The sequence below is a fragment of the Myodes glareolus genome, chromosome 9, assembly GCF_982192425.1.
Source record: "Myodes glareolus chromosome 9, mMyoGla1.1, whole genome shotgun sequence".
Taxonomy (NCBI): Eukaryota; Metazoa; Chordata; class Mammalia; order Rodentia; family Cricetidae; genus Myodes; species Myodes glareolus.
The window spans coordinates 99,677,174-99,697,251 of NC_142034.1; the positions used below are offsets into that span (position 1 = coordinate 99,677,174).

At 46.2% G+C, this 20,078-nt stretch overlaps 1 protein-coding gene across 27 annotated transcripts in view; it reads left to right on the forward strand.

The window, feature by feature from the left end:
- The window catches only part of Rbfox1 (RNA binding fox-1 homolog 1), a 1,977,377-nt gene that overhangs the window by 1,615,685 nt on the left and 341,614 nt on the right, over positions 1-20,078 (forward strand). For 3 of the 27 annotated variants that reach the window (XM_048433141.3, XM_048433155.3, XM_085694618.2), the window contains exon 1: positions 2,285-2,584. The exons of 19 other annotated variants lie outside the window; for them this stretch is intronic. In XM_048433141.3, the coding sequence (XP_048289098.3) occupies positions 2,486-2,584 (99 nt within the window). In that variant the 5' untranslated portion in view covers positions 2,285-2,485. Of the gene's footprint in view, positions 1-1,419; positions 1,829-2,282; positions 2,585-20,078 lie in introns of those variants that run through there. 5 more of the 27 variants (XM_048433140.3, XM_048433151.3, XM_085694614.2 and 2 more) reach the window with 4 other exon arrangements.

A 20,078-nucleotide genomic window follows, 5' to 3' on the forward strand; every position in this document is an offset into this window, starting at 1 on the left:
TCAGACTGGAAAAAAAAATCTCCATTGTTGAAAAAAATTGCTTGAAGCCAAAGAAAAAGCTTGGAAGGGCAAGAGAGGCTGGAGAGCCCTGTTCTCTGGGCTTTTGTTCTTTCTCATTGGTTTGAGGAACTGCGAAAGAAAACTAAGTACAAAGAAGGAAAACAGGGAGAGAGGTACTTGGGGTCTGTGTGAATCAGAGCTTATGTGACAAGTGCCATTGATTTCTGAGACGACATGCGGCAAGCCTTTTCCAGAAAGATCTCTGCCAGCCTTCTTAACCCCAGTACAGGCCCCGGAGCCCTGGCCTTGGCTTTCCCAGCTTCTCTGGACAGCCACTGCAAAGGACTGAATATGCTAATGAGCTGAGAGGATACCAGGCCCCCCCAAAGTGGTTGGAGGAGTGGGCTTGCAAGGTGGAAGGTGGAAAACAACAGTCAGTGAGGTTGGGGCACAGTGGGGACATGATTTTAATGACATTTCAGAGGAGCAATGCTGAACTGGGGGATGATTCCTTTCCTTCCCAGCAGTAAGCGTTTTAGAGAAACCCTGGCTTGAAAAACCAAAAAGAAAAAAAAGAAAAAAAAGAAAAAAGAAAGCGTTTTGATTAGTCTGCCAAGTGAATTGTGGTTTGCTAGTCCAGGGAGAAATCTAGAAGGCTTCCTTCTGCAGGGGAGTGTGTGGGGAGCACCCCGGGATGGCCTTTGTAGAGGTCAATCCCAGGATCCTGCCTCAGTGTCCCTCCTGAGAGAAATCTTTCCCCTCAGGGGGCCAGCTCTGCCCTGCAGAACCGGTCCATATCTTCACTTGGAATTATTTCAGGGAACCTAGCAACCAGGCAAGGATTCTATCCCGTGGACCTTTGCTCTGAGAATAAAGAAGAAACCCCATCACTGGTTCAGAATAAATCTATATAAAATATGGCAACTCTTCCTGATCATGGTTCTACTATTGCCAGGATTTTCCCCCTTGTGGGAATCAAGGACGAGTTAAGAGTCTTCATATTTTCTCTTAATTCGCAGATCACATCCCTTATTTTATTGCATAAAGACTAACGAAATCTACTAATGAATAATTATTACTTCATAAGATAAAGGGGAGGGGGAAGATCCGCCTGCAAGAGTGGAATATTAATTTGGCCAAGGAGGCCAGGCAAGAGGGGGAAATATAAAATAAAACTATTTCAATTTGCTCTCCGCGTCACGAACAGTAATCTCTTACAAGACAGGGACTTTTGTCTACCCTGTGTATTTATAATTTGAGAAGAGCAACGGGTTCTAGGCTGGGAGAAGGCCCCTCGCCTTCACTTCGAGCTGGCATTTTAGTGTAACAGCTGCTGGAATCTCCGGTTAAGCCGCAGCGCTTGGGGCTGCCTGCCGGGGTAGGCTGATTCCGGAGAGAAAGCAGTGCCCCCCGAGCAGCGGGGGGTTCCAGGGACCTCCTTCTCGCACCCCCAATCCCGTGCTACACCCCAACCCCTGGCATGTCTATTACCCCCAAGCTTCTTACAAAAGGGGAATCCCTTTTCTTGTGTTTATTTGCCAACGAGTCAGGCAAACAAACCGCCGGCTGAAAATCTCCCGGACTCCTCAGGGTCCCAGCTGAGCAGTCTTGTTAATGGTCCAGCTCCTTTGATTGCTGGAGATGTGGGGCGCTCACACGTTCGCTCTCCCTCTCCCTCCCTTCGGAGGATTTTAGCAGACAAAATTTAAATTTTGGCGAGTCCTTTTTAAAAAACGAAAAAAGAAACGAACAACCCTGCCCCTGGACCTTTCTGACAAATGAGAAGACTCCCAGCATCAGCACCAAGCGAGTGAGCGACAGCGAAGCTGTGAGTCAAAATCTCTCTCTCTCTCTCTCTCTCTCTCTCTCTCTCTCTCTCTCTCTCTCTCTCTCTCTCTCTCTCTCTCTCCCCTCGGTCTCCCCCATTACTCCCCCTCCCCCTTCTTCTACTCTCCCCCTCCTTCTTTCTCCTCCTTCCCCTCCCTACTCCATCTCCCCCTCTCCCCTCTCTAGCGTCTCCATCGGGGTATCCTAACCCCTGTCTTTCATAGAAGTCTACTTTACCCATTCTTGTCACCTTTAGAGGGTGGCGGGGGTGGGGCGAGGGGCACCTTCCACTTTAAGAGCGCTCCAACAACAGGCCCAATAAAGCCAAGGGGAGCCAACACTACTTCCCAGCCCCTCTAAGTGTCTTTAGTTGAAAGCTGATGAACGCTGGGTACTAGCAAACCCGAGGGCGAGGAGAGCCAGGGAGGAGGGACTCTCTTGGGGTGCGGTGGGGGGAGGGAGAAAGAGAGAGACGAAAGAGGAAGAGAGAGAGCAAGAGGGACAGCCACTGCTGTGTGAGTTAGATAATCAGCGAAAATTAAAAAGAAAAAAAAAACTGTAGCGACTAGGCAAAAGGGTTTTTTTTTAAAAAAGCAACGCAATTTTAGATTGTATGTGAGCATCTCCGCTCTCGCTCTGCGGGCACCCGAGAATCGCGATGCAGCATCCTCTGACGGGGGCCACCTGCGTGGCACTCCCCAACGTGGGCATGTGTCCCCAGCTCTCGTGTGCCTTGACTTTTATGTACTTACAGCAGGTAAGACGCGCGGCTCTTTCTCGGTGGCGGCAGCTCTTTCTCAGCTTGGCCAGACTGGGTACCGTTTCAATGGGCTGCGCGTTGTGTGTTGGGGGGGTTGGGTTGGGGGGCTTGAGCATTGGGACGAGACGAGGTTGGGTGGGAGCTTCTGGTTTTCCGTCAGGCCAAAATGCTATTTTAATTCACCTGTGTGAATACTTTGTGAACACTGATTCCCAGCCTCAGGGACCGGGAATTTGAAGATGAAAAACTGCCTTTTTCTTCTGAGCATGTTTTCTCATGTCAGAAGTCCCAGAGGTGAGGTGAGGGGTGGTCCCTAGGATGTTGAGAGAGTTTGGGGCTCTGTGATGATATCCTGAAGCCTGTAGTTTTAATTCAGCTGTTTTAATGATTGGCACAAAGTGTGCCTGTACCGTGCAAGTGTGTGTGTGTGTGTGTGTGTGTGTGTGTGTGTGTGTGTGTGTGTGTGTGTGTGAGAGAGAGAGAGAGAGAGAGAGAGAGAGAGAGAGAGAGAGAGAGAGATCTTTGTTAAGTTTGTCTGTGCTTTCTATCCATTCCACAAGAATCAGAACATTGGGATTTTTGCAGTCTGACAGCACCGACACAATCTTCTTTGAAACTCTCCAGCGTTGGGTGAGCATGGGCAGATACTGTTTTGACTATCCTAAACATAGGGTGGTTTTGTTTGCCTATTTGGTTGTTTCTATACCCCAGGCCTGTCCACTCCCTTGACAGTGGTCTTGCCCGGATGTCTGTTGGCTTCATTCCCACCCAGTCCAAGTCTGTGAATTTTTGGATTTGGTTCTTGCTCTGAGTGTCTGCTCTGGGCCTCACTGGGTCTTCTCTGTCTTACTAGAAAGGTTTCTGCCTCCTCTACTCCTGCAGGGCTTTGGGAATGACCTAACACTGTCCTGTGGGGAGGCAGGCCAGCTGTGTCACGGGGCGGGGTCTGTGGCTGTGAGTTGGCAAGATTAGAGGGTTTTTGTCTGTTGGTGGGAATCCACAACCTGACTCCCTCTGTCCTGTCCTGTAAAGTTTTCATTAGGGGTAATCCTTCTACCTGCCTTTCTACGAATTCGTTTTAAGGATGTGGCTGACTGTGTGTGTGTGTGTGTGTGTGTGTGTGTGTGTGTGTGTGTGTTAACCAAACTTCCTTTCCAAGAGTTGAAAGGAGCCCCTTGGCTCCAAGATGCCCCGCTCTGATTTGTGCTGCGGGAATACATGTCTTCATAAAATGCGGGGGTTCTGGCTTGAACATTTGGGTAATTTGTTATCAGCTTGGTGGCCAAATTTTTCTTCTGCGTATTTACTGCTGCTAGTCTTTTTTGAGAGCAGTCCCCTTAAAAACATCTTGTGAATAAATTGGTTTACACTTGTATTTGTTTTATTTTGTTTCCCAGTTAGTAAATCAGACCAAAAACCATCTCTTAGGAATGTATTGATAGTATTATTGATAATATATGATCCACCAGCTTCTACCATTTCTTTGCCTCAGTTGTGAATGTTTGTAAAGTACCTGTGTGTTTTACATAAGTTTCTCACCATGAGAATATCCCAGAGAGCATTTCTTCAGTTATTAAGCCTCAACTGGATTGAATCAAATTATTAAAGTATCTGGTTTTTTTAATCCTATATTCATGTCTTTTTATTTTATTTGTGAATCGACTGGAATAATGTTATTTAAAACATAGAGTGTTATAGGTGCTTAACACTTTCTCTCTTTCTGGTTCTTATGTGTTTTAATTAATCTGTTTTCTGCTTCACCATTAAACCGGTCTGTCCATTGAAGACCTTAGGAAGGAGGGCAGTGCCTTTGAACAAGCACCTATCCTTGCTGTGAAAGGATGGGTGTATCATGTGGCACCGAGGCTTTCCCACTGTGGAACACACCTGCTGTGGAGAGGGAGCCTCACAGGAAGTGCTGGCAGCCATAGTAAATATTTAGAGGTGACTGTATCAACAGCATGGTTCCCCAGGAAGGTATATGGAGGATGGGCTCTGAAAGGAGATCTCAATGTGTTCTCCACTTGAATGAGTGTGACACAAGGTCAGAGCAAGTGTGAGTGACAGAAGGGTGTCTCTTACTGGGGTTTACTAAAATTCTGAAGGAAAAACTGGCAGACATTTATTTTTGATTATCCTTTTTACAATCAAGGTGTTTAGCTGCCACCACTGCTCCTACCAAAAATCCACTATCAGAGACCTGTGCCTTGGGGTCATCTCTTCTGGCCTTTTAATGCCACCATTCAAAGTCAAGGTCAGACAACTGGCTGATTTAGAGAGGAGACAGTCTCTTTCATCTCCACAAGCCACATACCAGTACAGACTACATATCTTCTGCCGGGTGGAACCATTATACTTTTTTTTCTGCTACTAATCTATAGCTAGTATTACATAGCCATGCCTTTGCTGAACAGAGAGCTAGTTCATACTTTCATAGCATATTGATCAAATAGATGAACAAATCACGCTTCATTTATGATTAGCAATGCCTCCATTAGAAGCATTTAATTTTGTGTGTAGGAAAACGGCACGTGTCAGAGACCACTGTCATCCTCATCATCAGTTTACATAAGAAAATAATTAAAATCCTCCTGTCTTTTTTGAAACATTTCTCATCCTGTTTTTATTCGTGTACCTGGTCTCATGTGTTAGGGACTCCTGGGTCTTCACTGAAATATTTTATCTAAGAATGAATTCTTACACAGGGACTTTCTCCTATTCAGCACTCGAGGAAAATGACTCAGTTATTTGCTTTCACTGGCTCTGATATTAACATCCCATCCCTTCCTAAACACTCTCATCTTTGTCCTTACGACAACTCACAAAAACAAAAACCAATTAGGATCCCTCAGCCTTGGGAATATATACTGAACGTTCAAGTGAAAACAACGGAACCCTTTTGCTGCAAATGGCTTATTTATTCAGACCAATGAAGCGGTGTCTTTGGCGTTTGCATTGTTTGACTTATTTTGTATCATTTGTTTACCTTTTCTAATAACTTCTCTTTACATAAATATTTTCCTGAAGTTTATGATTTCTTCTTTCTCTCTCCCTTCTCTTTGTCGTCCTTCTCCTCCCTTTTCTAACAGCCAAGCTGTTGCTCTAGTTGGGAAAAGTGAGATGGGAGAAAGCTTGGCAGCCCTTTTCGCATTGGTAACCAATGATGTTATCACTTGCATGTATGCACATGTATACACGCTTGCATGTATGCACATGGACACACGCTTGCATGTATGCACATGGACACGCATGTACACTTACAAACTGCCAGCACACTGTATGGGTTTATGGCTGTAGCCTACTTCTAGATAGAAGTGGTGACGTGCTGCTGAAGAAGATGGCTGTCTCCTCATTGGTGAGGTGAAGTACAGGCCTCAGACTTGGGTCTTGACACCCTGCTGTGGCCCTTTTCTGTGACTCCTTTGATGGTGACCTTGTCCTACACTTTGACTTTCAGCTTGTATATACTTCCAGTGAAAAATCATTCTAGTGTTAGCCGCTAACTGGGTAATCATTTCAACCTTCTTTCGTTGAGGGAGAATTCTGAATTCCAGTTCCAAATTTGGAGCTTATTAGCAATGATAGCGAAGGAGAATCTATTTTGTTTGCTTGATAGAAAGTGGTATGTGCATGCTCGTGCACACACACACACACACACACACACACACTACAAAATTCTCCTAAATCAAGGGGGACAAATACCAAGCACCCATTTCTCTATAAGGAATGCTGAGGACACAAACAGCACAAACACTAAGGTTTGTTTTCTGATGGACACTTCATGCCCCAGACCTCCAAAGATGTATTTTGCCTGGATTTCTGCCTCTGTAAAGAAACCCAGTAGCTTATGAACTTACTGCTCCTTGTTCCTACCCCACCCTCATTGTCTCCAGTTCTGTTCCACGAAGCCTTCTCATCTGTCAAGCGCTGTTCACTCCCAGTCTTTTAATCAGCCCAAATTTAACAATGAGTCAAATACTTAAAATCCACATTAAAGAGGGGAGGAAAAGGGGGCCTCTAAAGTGGCCCACGCCACTGTCAATATCCAAAGATGGGTCATTTTTCCCCACCTAATGGTGATGCATGAGCTTTGTTTTAAATAGTGAAGTGGTTTGTACAAAGGGTAATTCCTGGTAAATGAAGCCATTGCTCATGGTGGACACCTTCAGATCGAAAGCAATTGAACTGAAACCCGCACATCAGCCCTTTCTGTCTTTAATTAGAAAGTGCTGCTCAGTGTGGAAGCTCACTGGGGTAGAGGGCTCGCTCATGGAGGCCGGATGGTGGTGTTGTTGCGGGGGCTCGCCTCTCCGCACCATCCGTGGCTGTAAATTCAGGATGCATTAGGTAAGGCGTAACAATTATTGCTGCATAGGAAAGTTAAGTTCTCGTCGCAGTTGCTCCCCCTGCGTCTCCATCTGATGATTTACGGAGGGGACAAATGACACTTTATCACATTCTTTCTTCTTGGCTTAATCCTATACTGATTTATTAGTCAGTGCTGTGGATTGGGGGTGGTCAATAGTGCCAATAACGCAGAAAAGAATTAGGATAGATTATCTTCATGTCTGAATTGTTTAAAGCGATCTAAGTAGCTAGAATGAGCACATTGGTAGGCCTGGCTAGCTGTTTGCCATGAGATGTCTGCCTGCCTCTGTCTTCAGAGATTGTCTGCTATAAATTTTTTTAATATATATAAAACCCTGCTGGTTTTTCTGTTCCTTTCTAAAGACAGAGAGAAGGTATGTGTGATGGAGCTGTTCTGAGAGGGTGAGGCCCAGCGTCCAGTGGGCTGGGTGATTCTTTGCCTTCCCTTCCCATGGAGAGAAATGTGTCGCCAAATCAACTGCGTTCCTACCTGGGTTGCCTCTTCGTTAAAGTCACTTATAGCGACGTTCATTTGTGGAAACCATAATGCATCCGTCTGTCCACAGACGGGCGTCTCCTCTGCCATGACTCTCTGCCTGCCATTTCGTGGTAGGTTGTGTGTCAGAGCATGCGAGCCAGCAGCTCTGCTGAGCTGGGGATGGAGAAAGCCTGTGTCGTTAATGCTCACGCACCATCTGTTTTTCTTACAGCCGGCCCTTGAGTGATTGTCCGGCAGACGATGTGCTGAGGGGAAACAATCGTTTTTAGGGGTTTCTGATTCATTTCACCAAGCTCCCTGCCCCAAGAGAGAACATAATGCTTGTTTATTCATATTGGCTGGTAAGAAGCAGTGTAGTTTATCAGGCAAATCATAGTCTTCTGGAGGAGAAAGGCATTGTGGCATAGTGAACAAAACCAGATTGGCACATCTGTGCCTACGGGGGCTGCTGATGGGCATGGGGTATCACCCTGAGGAAGAAGCAGGTCTGGCAGACATGGGTGTAATTGTTCCATCTGCAGAGACTTCTTTAATGGACAGGGAGAGGTGTCCCAGTGTGCTGCTTAATTCAATTAAGAAAAGCATAGAGAGTTCCGTTCATCAATAAAGTTGCCTATTTCCAGAGCGGCTAGAGAGAGTCTTTCAGGACTGAGCACAGGACTGTGGCTGTCACCCTGATGCCACTTGCCGCTCCTGGCTCTATTGAGGAGGAGTCTGTGTCAAATAGGGTCAGCTCTTAAGCATAATAGCTCAGAAGGGCCCTGACTCCTCTACCACCGTGAGTGCAAATCAGCAGGGGAAATGAGCAGTGGCCACACAGTCTGCCCTTACAAGCGGAAGCAATTGGAAGATGGATTACCAAAGAATCTCAAATTCAGTGTTCAGGTGCCTCTTAAGGTTAGGAAAGTGCAAAGGTCGGAAATCCCAGACCTCTGACATGGCCGGGAAGTGGGGCTATTACAGTTGCCTCTGTTTTTCCAGCATATCGAAACTGTGATTATTTGAATGAAAAAGAGCAGATGATTTCTGTCCTTTGCTTGGGAGTCTTCCCTTTTGATTCCTCTACTACTGATCTGCATTTCTTGTATTTAACAAGTGTTTGACCATTTCCAGAGCATTGCTTCTGAGCTCTACGGTGAGATAGATAGTTGAGGTCTTTCAGTCTTTTTTAAAATTTCACCCACAAAACCTCAGGGCTGATTACAGAGGGTGTACCTGTTCAGTAAAGAGAGCGACAGATGGATATGTGGGTTTGGCATGACAGAACTATGAAACAAGGGGAGACAGTACTCACCGCCCTCTGCTCTGTATAGGGTCAGGTACGGTATAGTCACTTGTTTGTGTGAAACTGTTCCCATGTGCTGTTGCCACTTCAGTTTGTTAAGAAGTGTCGGTACTGTTGTGGGGCTGAGGCTCCAGGAAGAGGTGGACGTGGATAGGGATGAAGCCAGAAAATAGCTTCAGATTGGGGAGCACGGTAGGCGATGAAGAGGATGGTGGCTAAGTCTCAGGGGAGTCTCTGCAGAGGTGATGGTTCTTCGGAGCTGAGGCACAAGGATTCTGGGCTTGGGAGGAGCTAGAGAAAGCAGTCTAGGGGTAGAAGAGAGCAAGAATGGGGCTGAGGAGATTACAGCGTAAGTGGTAAAATGTTTGCCGTGCAATCGTGAAGACCTGTGCTTAGCTAGCACCTGGTGGGGGTGGTGGAGGGAGTTGGCAAGCAGGTTTGGTGGCCCATGTTTAAACATCACAGCCCTGGGGAGGCAGAGACAAGAGGTCCCTTGGGTCTCTCCAGTCACCAGTTTAGCCATCCAGCCCAGTTTAAAGTCAGGAAAGATCCCATCTTAAAAAAAGAAATGCAAAGTGGGGATGGTAGCTGAGGAGTGTAACAAGTTGTTTCGGGGCTACATGCACACATATATGCATGCACCAGCAAGGACACAGAAATATGCGCGCGCGCGCACACACACACACACACACACACACACACACAGAATTGTCTTCAGCTACAGAAGACACCATGGCAATCTTAGATACACAGGGATAGGAAACAATAGAAATGGGTCCCACTCAGGGTCGTCCGGTCTCTGAGGATAGGGGAAGGGAGACACAGTGTCTGTCCTGTAGTCTCACTCTGGCTTGAACTGGGACATAGGGTGAAAAGGGGACCTAATGACATTCCAGAATTGTAGAATAATGCGTGCAAGGTGTGGACCCAGGACAGGGGCAGTAGAGAGGAGGAGAGTTTGATCAAACTCCTAAGAAATGGTATTTACCAAGAGGCCCCAAGGCTCTTTGGTGGCAACTCTGTAATCTTGTCCAGGGGCGTGAGTAAAGAGTGAGTCAGTGAAATGCCTTCTGGATGGCCTGCTCTCCCTCCACTTTAGCTAGTCCATCAGTCCCTTCCTCATCTCTACCAGCCTCCTCATTACCACAGCTGACAGACCTTTGCTAACTCTGAAATTATCCCACATTTAAGATGGCTAGTACCCTTGCCCAATCAGTGGCGATAGATAAGTTTTCCAGTATCCATAGCAATCAATTCACTCCTGTGTTTGCTTGTTGGTTCCATGCTTGTAGAGTCCACACAGTGACGTTTGCATGTGTATGCTCATGTATTGCATCACTTGGGGTTCAACTGGGGCCTACGACATGTTAAGTAAGTGCTTTACCACTGACTTTATCTATCCCCCCACCTCTTTTTACCTTTTATTCTGAAACAAGGTCTTAGTAAGTCACCCAGGCTGGCCTTCACCTTTCCTTTCATCTACCTTCATCACCCTAGTTGCTGGAATGACAGGCCTGGGCCACCGCTACACTCTTCTCATTCTGTGTTTATTGAACTCCCAAAGGGTGCCAGATGCCCTTAGTAAGTGAGGCCCAGGGCTCCCCCATCCCTGGAAGAGCATCATTTGCCTGTGCATCATCAATGCAGCATTTAGACACAGATCAGCTTGGCCCATTGCATGCGTTAGGAATCTTGTGCCATTCTTGGGGGGAATGATTCTGTCCTTCCTTCTTTCCTCCCTCTGACCCAATGTGCAAAGAACAAGACTATATAATTAACCTACAACTTTCTACATGCCACCTCTCCTTCCCTTTGCCCAGATAGTAGCCCATAGCAAAGGAAAGACAGCCTGTATTTAATGCATACAGTATATATACAGAGGGCTCTGCAGCAGTGGGCTGGCTCAGAAGGCTGCTGCCATGGTCCTTAAGGCTCATCAAATTCTGTTTGCCGTGCAGTTGGACCCAGGTTTGATCTTTTTTCCTCTGCGTTGTTTCAGCACACACAGACTAGTGAGTAGTGTGGGAGTGCCAAGTGTGTGTTCTCAGGGACATAATGACTATTTTCCTTTTCCTTCTGTGGCTATGGAGCCAAGTATGGCAGCTTTCGGATTTAAGGGCCCCAGATTTCCCCGGACTCAGGAGTGAAATGCAAGGAGGGTTTGGCTTTAATGAGTCTTTTCTTTCCTCGGTGGCAGATGTTTGCCTGGGTCTCACCTGGAGAACTGGGTTTTTCTTATTGGAAATAGCAGCATACATCTGCGTGCTCCTTCCAGGAGAACTGCCTTCTATGCCAGGTTTGGGTAGTGCTCAGCTCTCAGGAGAGGATTCGAGCCGAGAGATGACGCCCCTCTCCTGGAATGCTCCAGAAGCAATGAGCAGCAACTGTGGAATCTTAGGCAGTGAGAGAGTCCTTCCGGTTCATATTCAAAAGCTGGTCTTCCCTTAGAAACCTGCAAGCTGATTTTCCCTGCAAAAACGTGGTTTGTGAGAAGCAGGTGTCTCTTGCCCTCGTCTACAGAACAGAAATCAAGCTCTGAGGCTTAGTACCAACTCTGTTTTTCATGAGCTGATCTGACTGAATTGAGCAACTCACTTAACTTGATTTGGACCTTAATTGCTTCTTCGGAAAAAATCGAGATGAGAATGGTCATTTTATATTGTTCTTAGTGAGATGGAGCGGAATACCACTCGGTCTTGAGATGCAGCACATAGCCGGTAGATGCCCAAGATACTAAAAGAAAGATCCCCACGTAGATATTAAAGAGATGTCTCGGCATGTTAAGATAACACAGGGCCTGCTCCTGGAAACTGTCAACTTCTCCTGAATGGGCACCAGGAATCTGGGGTCACATCCTGGCTGCTCACTTCTCTGCTCCCCCTTCCTCCTCTGGTCTTTGCTGCTGCTGCTGGTGGTGGTGCTGGTGCTGGTGGTGGTGTTGGTGGCTGTGGCATGGCTGCATAGCTCAATTAATGCTCCATGGCAGGAAGAGGAGAAGTACCAGTCATCTTGCTCTTGTCAGTAGCAAACTTATTTACTTTCAAAAGCTGACAGAATCATACTGCAGGGGCTTCATTTATTCCTATTCAGAATGGCGTTGTGCCCTGGCGCAGGAGATTCCGGACACGGTGATGCAGACTCCAATAAACTTCAACACGGTGAGCGGCTGCTTACAAGTGAACAGTTCAGAGGAGTCTTGGGGCGGTGAGGGTGCCTGTGTCCCTGACTTGAAGGCCAAGGCAAACACTAGGATTGATAAAGCACATGGGTCCAGATTCAGTATGGTGGGGAAGAACAGGGCCCCTGCTGTCCGATCGTTTGTTCCTTTTATTCTGGGAACATAAGAGCAAGGTGTAAGGGACTTCAACTGGGTCACTCCCGTAGTTTCTGGAAACACAAAAGCACCTCCTACAGACAGCTTGTGCTGGCTTCCCCATCCATTGCCTTTGCTTACATGGGCTGACAGCCTCACTCATCCAGATAATCTTTCAAAGGCTATGCATTTTTTTTCCTTTTTTGCTTTCTTCTCTCTTTTTTTCCCCTTCAACACCTTCCTCTCTAAGGATTCCAAGGAGCTGCCGAAGCAGGAAAGGAATGGAGTCTTTGCCTGCTGGTGCAATTTCAGTTCCTTCCACTAGGGGTCTCTGTGTCAAACTCCGGATTCCTCACACTTTTTCTTCTCTCTCTCTTTTTTTCCCTTCCCCCTTTTTTCTCTTTTGGTTCAGCTTAGGAAAGGAAGCTCTTTTTGTAAACAGGAAGGGCTACTGTGAGTCCATTGAGGGGACCAGAGGATGTTGCTATCCTCAGCACCATGTAGGCAAAGACATAATTAAAATAGTGACATAATCAATAACATTTATGGAGTCTTGGGTGGCAAGAACATGACTCAGCAAATTTACATGGATTTTCTCTTTTAATCTCACACATAGGCCTCCAGGGAGTCAGTATATTTTCTTCTTATTTCTTTGTTCCTTGTTTTCATTTGAGGCAGGGTCTTGCTGTATAGTTCACCCTGGTCTTTAACTCATAGCAATTCTCCTGCCTCAGCTTTCCTCATGCTGGGATTGTAGTTGTGTGTAACACCAAGTCCTGCCCAGGTTTCACCTACCCACCTAACTACTTTCTCCCTCCCTTCTCTCTTTAACACAGAGAACAAGAGACTTAGGTGGGAGAGGTGATATTTAAAGCCACGGAAAGTTTTTCCAGATCCAGCCCTGAGAGACACTGCTATTCAGTGACCACTTGGTCTGTCTGCCTCCCGCTGCTTGTGGAGACTTCTGGTAGAACTTGATTTAAGAGGCCTAAGCCAGGCTGTCTGTCCACTGTCCAGAGTGCTCCTCGGCTTTGCTTTAACGGGGAAAAAAATCGTCAGAAAGGGGAAGATCTGAGCATCCTTTCTCCTTGAAGCAGATAGGTATGGAGAAGGTCTCAGTCGATAACCCAGGCTGACTACACACACATTTTGTGGCACAGATGATGTGGCATAGCTTCAAATTCACGGCAGTCCTCCTGCCTCAGCCTCGTGAGTACTGGGATTACAGGCATGAGACAGGGTTTTGTATGTTAGGGCGCTTAGTAGGCCTTGAGTTTGGGGGCTTGCAGAAGATTCAAAGAGAAAGTGTGGGGCTAGCAGGAGGTGTCCACAGACAGTGATAGAGTGTGGTTCTGCAAAGCCAATTCCAGCCTCCAAAGCCCCGCCTTGAACCAAAGCTCTTCAGCTAACAGGGAACGCAGTCCCTGCCTGGCTCCGTCTGTATTAATGATTTATAAAGCCACACCGCTCCTTTTGTTCACGAGCAGGGCCTTGTACTGTTCATAAAGGCATTTCAGGGAGTGGGGTCCTGGGTGGCCATGTTGCTAGCTCAACGCTGTGAAGGATGCTTCATAAATCAAAAGAGCCTGGTACTTTGCTGCTTCCAAACTCTGAGATGGCGTGCGTGTGTGCACAGTATGAGTGTGTGTGTGCGTGCATGAGTGCGTGTGTGCGTCCATGAGTGTGTGTGTGCGAATCAGATTCACTTAGGCATGGCTACTTTGCCTTTCCATAAAGAATGAATGAAGCAGAGGATGCAATTGGGCTTAGGAGCTTCAGGGTCAAGGGGTTGGGCTTCCTGGCAGCTTCCTGGCCCCATTTGTTTCTCATTTGATGCTTATGTTTTCCGGTGTGGCCCATGAAAATGGGCTAATGCAACGTTATTAGCATAAAGAGATGCAAACCCCATTAGAATCCCCTTCCTCCTGCATCATCCAAACCTGCAGAGGAGGCAGGAAACGAGCCGACTGAAGGCTAGCACCGCTCATTCACAGCAAGCCAGCACCAGGTTCCTGTGCTCTTTAAACAATGGCGTTTGGGGCATTTTAAAGAATTACTACAATTTTATTGACTCACCAGAAAAGAGTTCTATCTTGTTTTGAACACGAGTGGGAGTGATTATTACGCAGGCCTGGAATGCTGAATCTAGGAAACCTCCGTGAAGTAAGGGGTAGAGCCTTAGAACACTCGGGTTTTAGGCTTGGAGGCTGTTTGTTTGTCTTGCTTTTAGGTGTCAGAAAGAGATGTTCTGATCCTGTGGTTCATTTGGAGTTGTGAATTCTTTCATGATATGTTCAGAGAGTCGCTCTAGGGTTTAGTGTGCCTCTTGGTTTGTTTTCATTCTGGACTGCATTTTTTAATTCTATTATGTGTTTCAGTTTATATGTGCCAGTGTTTTTCTCCTGTAGAACCAAGAAGTGACAACCAAGATAGGACTGAGGAGGAGCTGGAGGGAGAAACAGAATATTGAGGAAATTAAAGAAGTGTTTTGAGTGCTCTGTGCAAGAAGATGAGTTTTGCAGAGATGGAGTTCTGAATTTCAAAATGCTGTTGCACAAGAACACAAGTGTGTCAAGCTTTTAGGAAATAAGCATGACAGCTGAGAAGGCGCCCCCCCCCCCACAAAAACAAATGCACACACCAATGCCGATGCTCCACTCTGCCTCCCACTCTGAAAAGGGCTGGAATCTCCTCGATAAATATACAAATTTGAGTGCTAACTGGTACCTACCAACATTTACGCCTATGCAAAAATTACTGCCTTTTTTCTTTTGAAACAATCTCATATGCCAGTCAGCACTCATGAAATTGAGACAGATTCGTTCATTGAGAAAGACTGACTTTTACCACACTGTCTTTCCGAAAAGCTAGGCAGGATGAATGTGGATTTACATAAGGAAAGAAAAGATTTTGCCATGTTTCCTCAGGACCAGAAATACCATCCAGCATTTTGACTGAGAGAGCAGGTGCCCAGAAAGGGACACCAATGGTCCTATTGTGCACATCTCTGTGTCTGTGTTTGTCCTCTATTCTCGGAACCCGCCAGTGCCTCGTTGTCTTTAATTATGTCTACGAGGCACAAGACGGCAGCCAACATCTGCTCCTTTGTTTACTTGGCTAACATATAGCTTTGATGGCTTATTAAACAATCTATTTTTCAAACCCAAAACAGAGAAACCAGCCGAACCCATATTATGGCATTCTGTAAAGACCCATTATGCAATTAGCACTTGGGATTTGTGCAAAGCTGGTGATTCACCCAAATAAACATCCCTCTGTTCTGATAGCTTTTGATGGCATCGTGGAAAATATCAATTTAAAAAAAAAACATAAAAATCCGACTGCATTTCCTCCCTCATCATGCTACGAAGAAGATGATGTGTGGATGGGAGAAGCATATTCTTTAGTCCATATAGCATGTGCTGTGTGTGTGTGTGTGTGTGTGTGTGTGTGTGTGTGTGGTGTGAGTGTGTATGTGTAACTTTCTCAAATCATGTCTTTTAATTCAAGCCAGTTGTTACAATGGAGCACATGACAAAGGTGTGTGACTTCGGAAGACAGGCTTCTGAGAGTCTCCAGGGAGCTTTGAGAGAGAAGAAATGCTGATTTTAACCCTTGGTGGCATGTTCCTAGCACATGATCTAGTAATAAAAACCATCTAGACAGGTGTTGCGGAACATGTGAGGTCCACACAACTAAACCACTTCAGAAACAGCTGCTGACTCACTGCGTAGAAGGCTTGCTGCCAAGACTGAGCCCCTGAGTTCAATCCCCAGTACCCACAAGGTGGAAGGAGATGGCAGCTGCTCCAAATCATCCTCTGACCAACCCTTTGCCCACCACACAGAGAAGGGGGAGGAGAAAGAGAAGAGAGAGTGAAATGAATATTTAAAAAAAATAAGTAATTGAATCACGTCAAACCTCAAACTTTGATTTAGATCAGAGGTCAGTAATTTACTCATCACTCACTCATTCATCCACAGTATATTTATTTAGACTCTTATCTGACTCAGAAATTAGTCATGGAGGATGCATAGAGAGGAAAAACAACGTTTGATTTCTCTTTTCCTGTGGAGGTTGTGGACTCACATGGGATAGACAAAACCTAGGTAGTTAAAGAGGCAAGTCACTGCCATCTGACGGAAAGTGCGCTTAGCCAGGGCTGCGATCTCCCTGGTGGAAGCAGAGGTGGAATCCAGGGATGACGCTGAAGAAGCGGCGTAGATGCTGAGATGTAAGAGGGAAGAGAAGCAAAGGTTAGAGAGGAGTAGGACTCCCTTTCTCAGGCACGCCCCATATCGGGCGGCCATCCTGTGCCTCTGTGGAGTTAATCCCTGTGAGGGACAGAGATGGGAGAGGCAGAAAGGGGCCTAAAGTGAAGATCCAGTCGGAAGGGCCCCTGTGAGGATTGGAAGCTTCCGAAGAAGGACACAAGGAGACACTGCACAGAGTCGGTGAGGGGGAAGGCAACAAGTTGGAGGTGAACGACACAGGCACCAGGTTTCCTTGAGCTAGACGTTGTCCAGGGCAGGAATGCAGAGCAGGAGATGACAGAACTGCAGCAGAGGAAGCTGCCAGCAGCAGGCTTGAGGCTCTGAGCATCTAGCACCTGACCTTGGAAGGTTGGGGCGGCAGGAGAGTAGCTAAATGGAACCTACTGGCAGGCCCATATCAGTATATGTTGGGGCAGCATTCTCTGGGTTACTGAGGATCTCAGCAGTTTCTTTGTACCTTGCTGGGTAGCAGCGTCACCATCCACAGGGACCCCAACTTGCCAAGTCAGTTGCTCCCATCCAAGTACTACATCTCTATCCTGGAAACTGCCTTTATGAAATGTTCAGTGTCCAAAGGATCGTGGGGATGAAATGTGTTCAAACCATCATCAGATGGCCTAGCCTTGGATCCTAAACATATCATGAATCTTAAAGACTGAGGACTAGCTGATTGGGCATAATTGTGAACCATTCTAGGACTTAGTTTCCACATTTGGGAAAGAGAAGGGGTAACAGGATAAAGGTCATAGCATTGTGAGGAAGTATCCAGCATACTCTCCGTTCCTGGCGAATCTCCATAAATGCCTCCACTCTACTCTTATTGGCGATAGTAAAGAGGGACGTGTTAGTGAGAAACTTCAGTGTCTGCGATTCCACAGAAATGAAGTCATGGTGGTGACGGTGGAGAGAGATATAAAGACACTGGCTGTGCACTAAATAGCAGGTGACAATGGAGGTGAGCTCGGTGCTAGAGAACGTGATGGTGAGGTGAAGATGGTGGTGGTGATGTTCGAAGGAACCACCTGTTGGAGAACATGCTGGTGATCCAGTGAAAATACAGTCCATCACTATCATGATGGCGCTGGATGATACAGTGGGAGCTGATGATGGGGACTGTGGTTGAGAGGCTTGGGTAAGGGTGAGGTGGTTATGGTGGTTATGATGCTATAGCAGGTGATAATGGAGATGGATGTAGTAGTGGACATATTGCTAGTAGATGACACTGAAGGTCATAGTGGTATTGGAATGATGTCTTCTTGGTAGGAGCCCGAAATTAGGATCGAGAAGCTTGTGGTAGTAATGGTGACTACAGGAGAGGGGCAGGTGTTGCTGTAGGCAACAGTAATGAATGGGTGGGCACAGGGACACTACAACACAGTAGAAGGATTTCACCCATAAGCCCCTGGGTGTCATTTTCCCTTTAGCACATGTTTCTTATCTGTAAACAGGAACTGGGTGGTTATACCCAGTCACTGTGAGGATGCGCTGAGGTCATATTTGCAAAACAAGTCCGAATATTTGCTGCTCTCCACAAACCCATGAGCGCAGTGCGTGTTGGTTAAACAAGGTGCTGCTGGCACATAGTACAGCCTCAAAGGCGGAAAAGACACCTCGTGGCTTCCATCAGCTTCTCTTTTCATCATGCTTTCTGAGCAGGCAGGAAGGGCCACCTGCCTCTTCCCTCCACCAGACCCGCCTGCATCTCCTCTGTGTTCTGTGTAGAACAGGTGCGTGGTGCTCCAGAGCTCTGGCAGAGTGTAACATGAAAAAAGCTCAGAGTCATTATAAAAATAACACCAAGGCTGCTCCGCAAGGCAGGCAGATGAGCACACTGCTAGCCAGCGTGATAAAAAGATCTAGCAAATGTTGGGTCCCAGTAGGAGGAGACAGACATATGGAGACCCACTATACTCAAAACTGGACAATAGGCGGGTTATTCCAGAGCAAGGTCTTCCTTCCTTCCTTCCTTCCTTCCTTCCTTCCTTCCTTCTTTCCTTCCTTCCTTCCTTCTTTCCTTCCTTCCTTCCTTCCTTCCTTCCTTCCTTCCTTCCTTCCTTCCTTCCTTCCTCCCCCCTCCTTTCTTTCCTCCTTTCTTTCTGTTTTTTCATCCTAATTTTAAATCCTTTAGTTCCTTTTTAGCTCTTTGTACTATTTTGGTCCTAAAAGCACATTCGTCTTTAAGGCCAGCTTTGGAATCTCCAGGGAGGTAAGATCTGTGTGGTAATCCTGAAACAAATGTCTGCCTTGGAATCTGTGAATTCCCACCTTCACCTCCAAGCCATTAGTTGAGAGAGATGAAAACAGACACAGGAGGCAGATCTGGAATGCTGACATGCTGCATTCAGGCCTGTGATGTCTGGGTATGCAGAACCATGGGTATCTATGCCAGCTTGTGCACTTCCCAGTGTCTGTAGAAGGGACAGACAATCCTCCATGCCAGGCATGATTTGAAAAGATATGGGCAGAGGGGAGTCTGTTTCCTATCAGTGTTTCTATGCCTGGGTACAAACAGAGCAGAGCTTGTGCCATCTGCTTGATGTAGCTCCAAAGCGCTGGCACTTCTCTGGAAGGATATTTTGGAACTCTCCTTCACTGCCCACAGAGGTTTTCTGTGGATTTAGAAGTTTGACGGTGATTCTGGTTTGCTATGTGGACCCGTGAATGGGAAGAATCCCTTTTTCTAGCAAAACTATCACACATCTTCAGAATGTAAGGTGCCCTGAAGAAGGGAGGGACAACTGGGAATTACACAGTGTGGCCTTGATGACGAGAGTTGTCATTTGTGTAGCCTTGAGGGAAATAACTGGAATTCCAAAGCTCTCATCTGTAGAATGGGGCCTCTCTGAGTACTGATGAGGTCATGGAATTGTTCTAAAGATCAAGCCAAAGTCTCCCAGTGATGAGAATTGTATTCAATGCATAATGAGTTCTATTTAAGTATTTGAGCCAGATGTGTGGGTGACTCAGGTCTGGACCCCAAGTGCTCAGTTAGAGAAAGCAGAATGATTCTGAGTTCAGTACCAGTTTGGACTATATAACAAAGAACCATCATGAAAGGACAGCAAAGTTTGCTTTCTACAAATGAGCAAGGGCCAGAGCAATATGGCTTAGTATGTAAAGTGCTTGAGAACCAGAGTGAGATCCCTCCAGCACACTTTAAAGAACCAGGCATGGTGGTACATGCTTGTAATCCTAGATCCGCGAAGGTGGAGATGCACAGATCCCTGGGCTTACTGGTCAGCAGTCTAGCCTGGTCAGGAGAATGTTGGGCTGCTGAGACAGTCAGTCTACAAAACAAAGCAGAGTGTGCTTAAGGAAGGGCAGTCAAGGTTGAGCTTTGACATTTGCACACTGCACACATATATGTATACACACCCACATACACAACTGTACACACATAGATAAATGAGAGATATGAAAAAATAAATGATAAGCAGATAGATAAGGTAGATAGATGATAGATAGATGATAGATACATAGATAGATGATAGATACATAGATAGATGATAGATAGATGATAGATAGATAGATAGACAGACAGACAGACAGACAGACAGACAGACAGACAGATAGATAGATAGATAGATAGATAGATAGATAGATGACAGACAGAAAGACAGACAAACAAGCTTAAGGTCTAACTTCCCTTTTTTGCATGTATAAGTAGGTATCTCATATTTTCTAGCTATTTTTAGAATATTCTGGAATGTGTTAGTTGTGAGAGCAGGAGTCCAAGTCAAATCAAACTCACT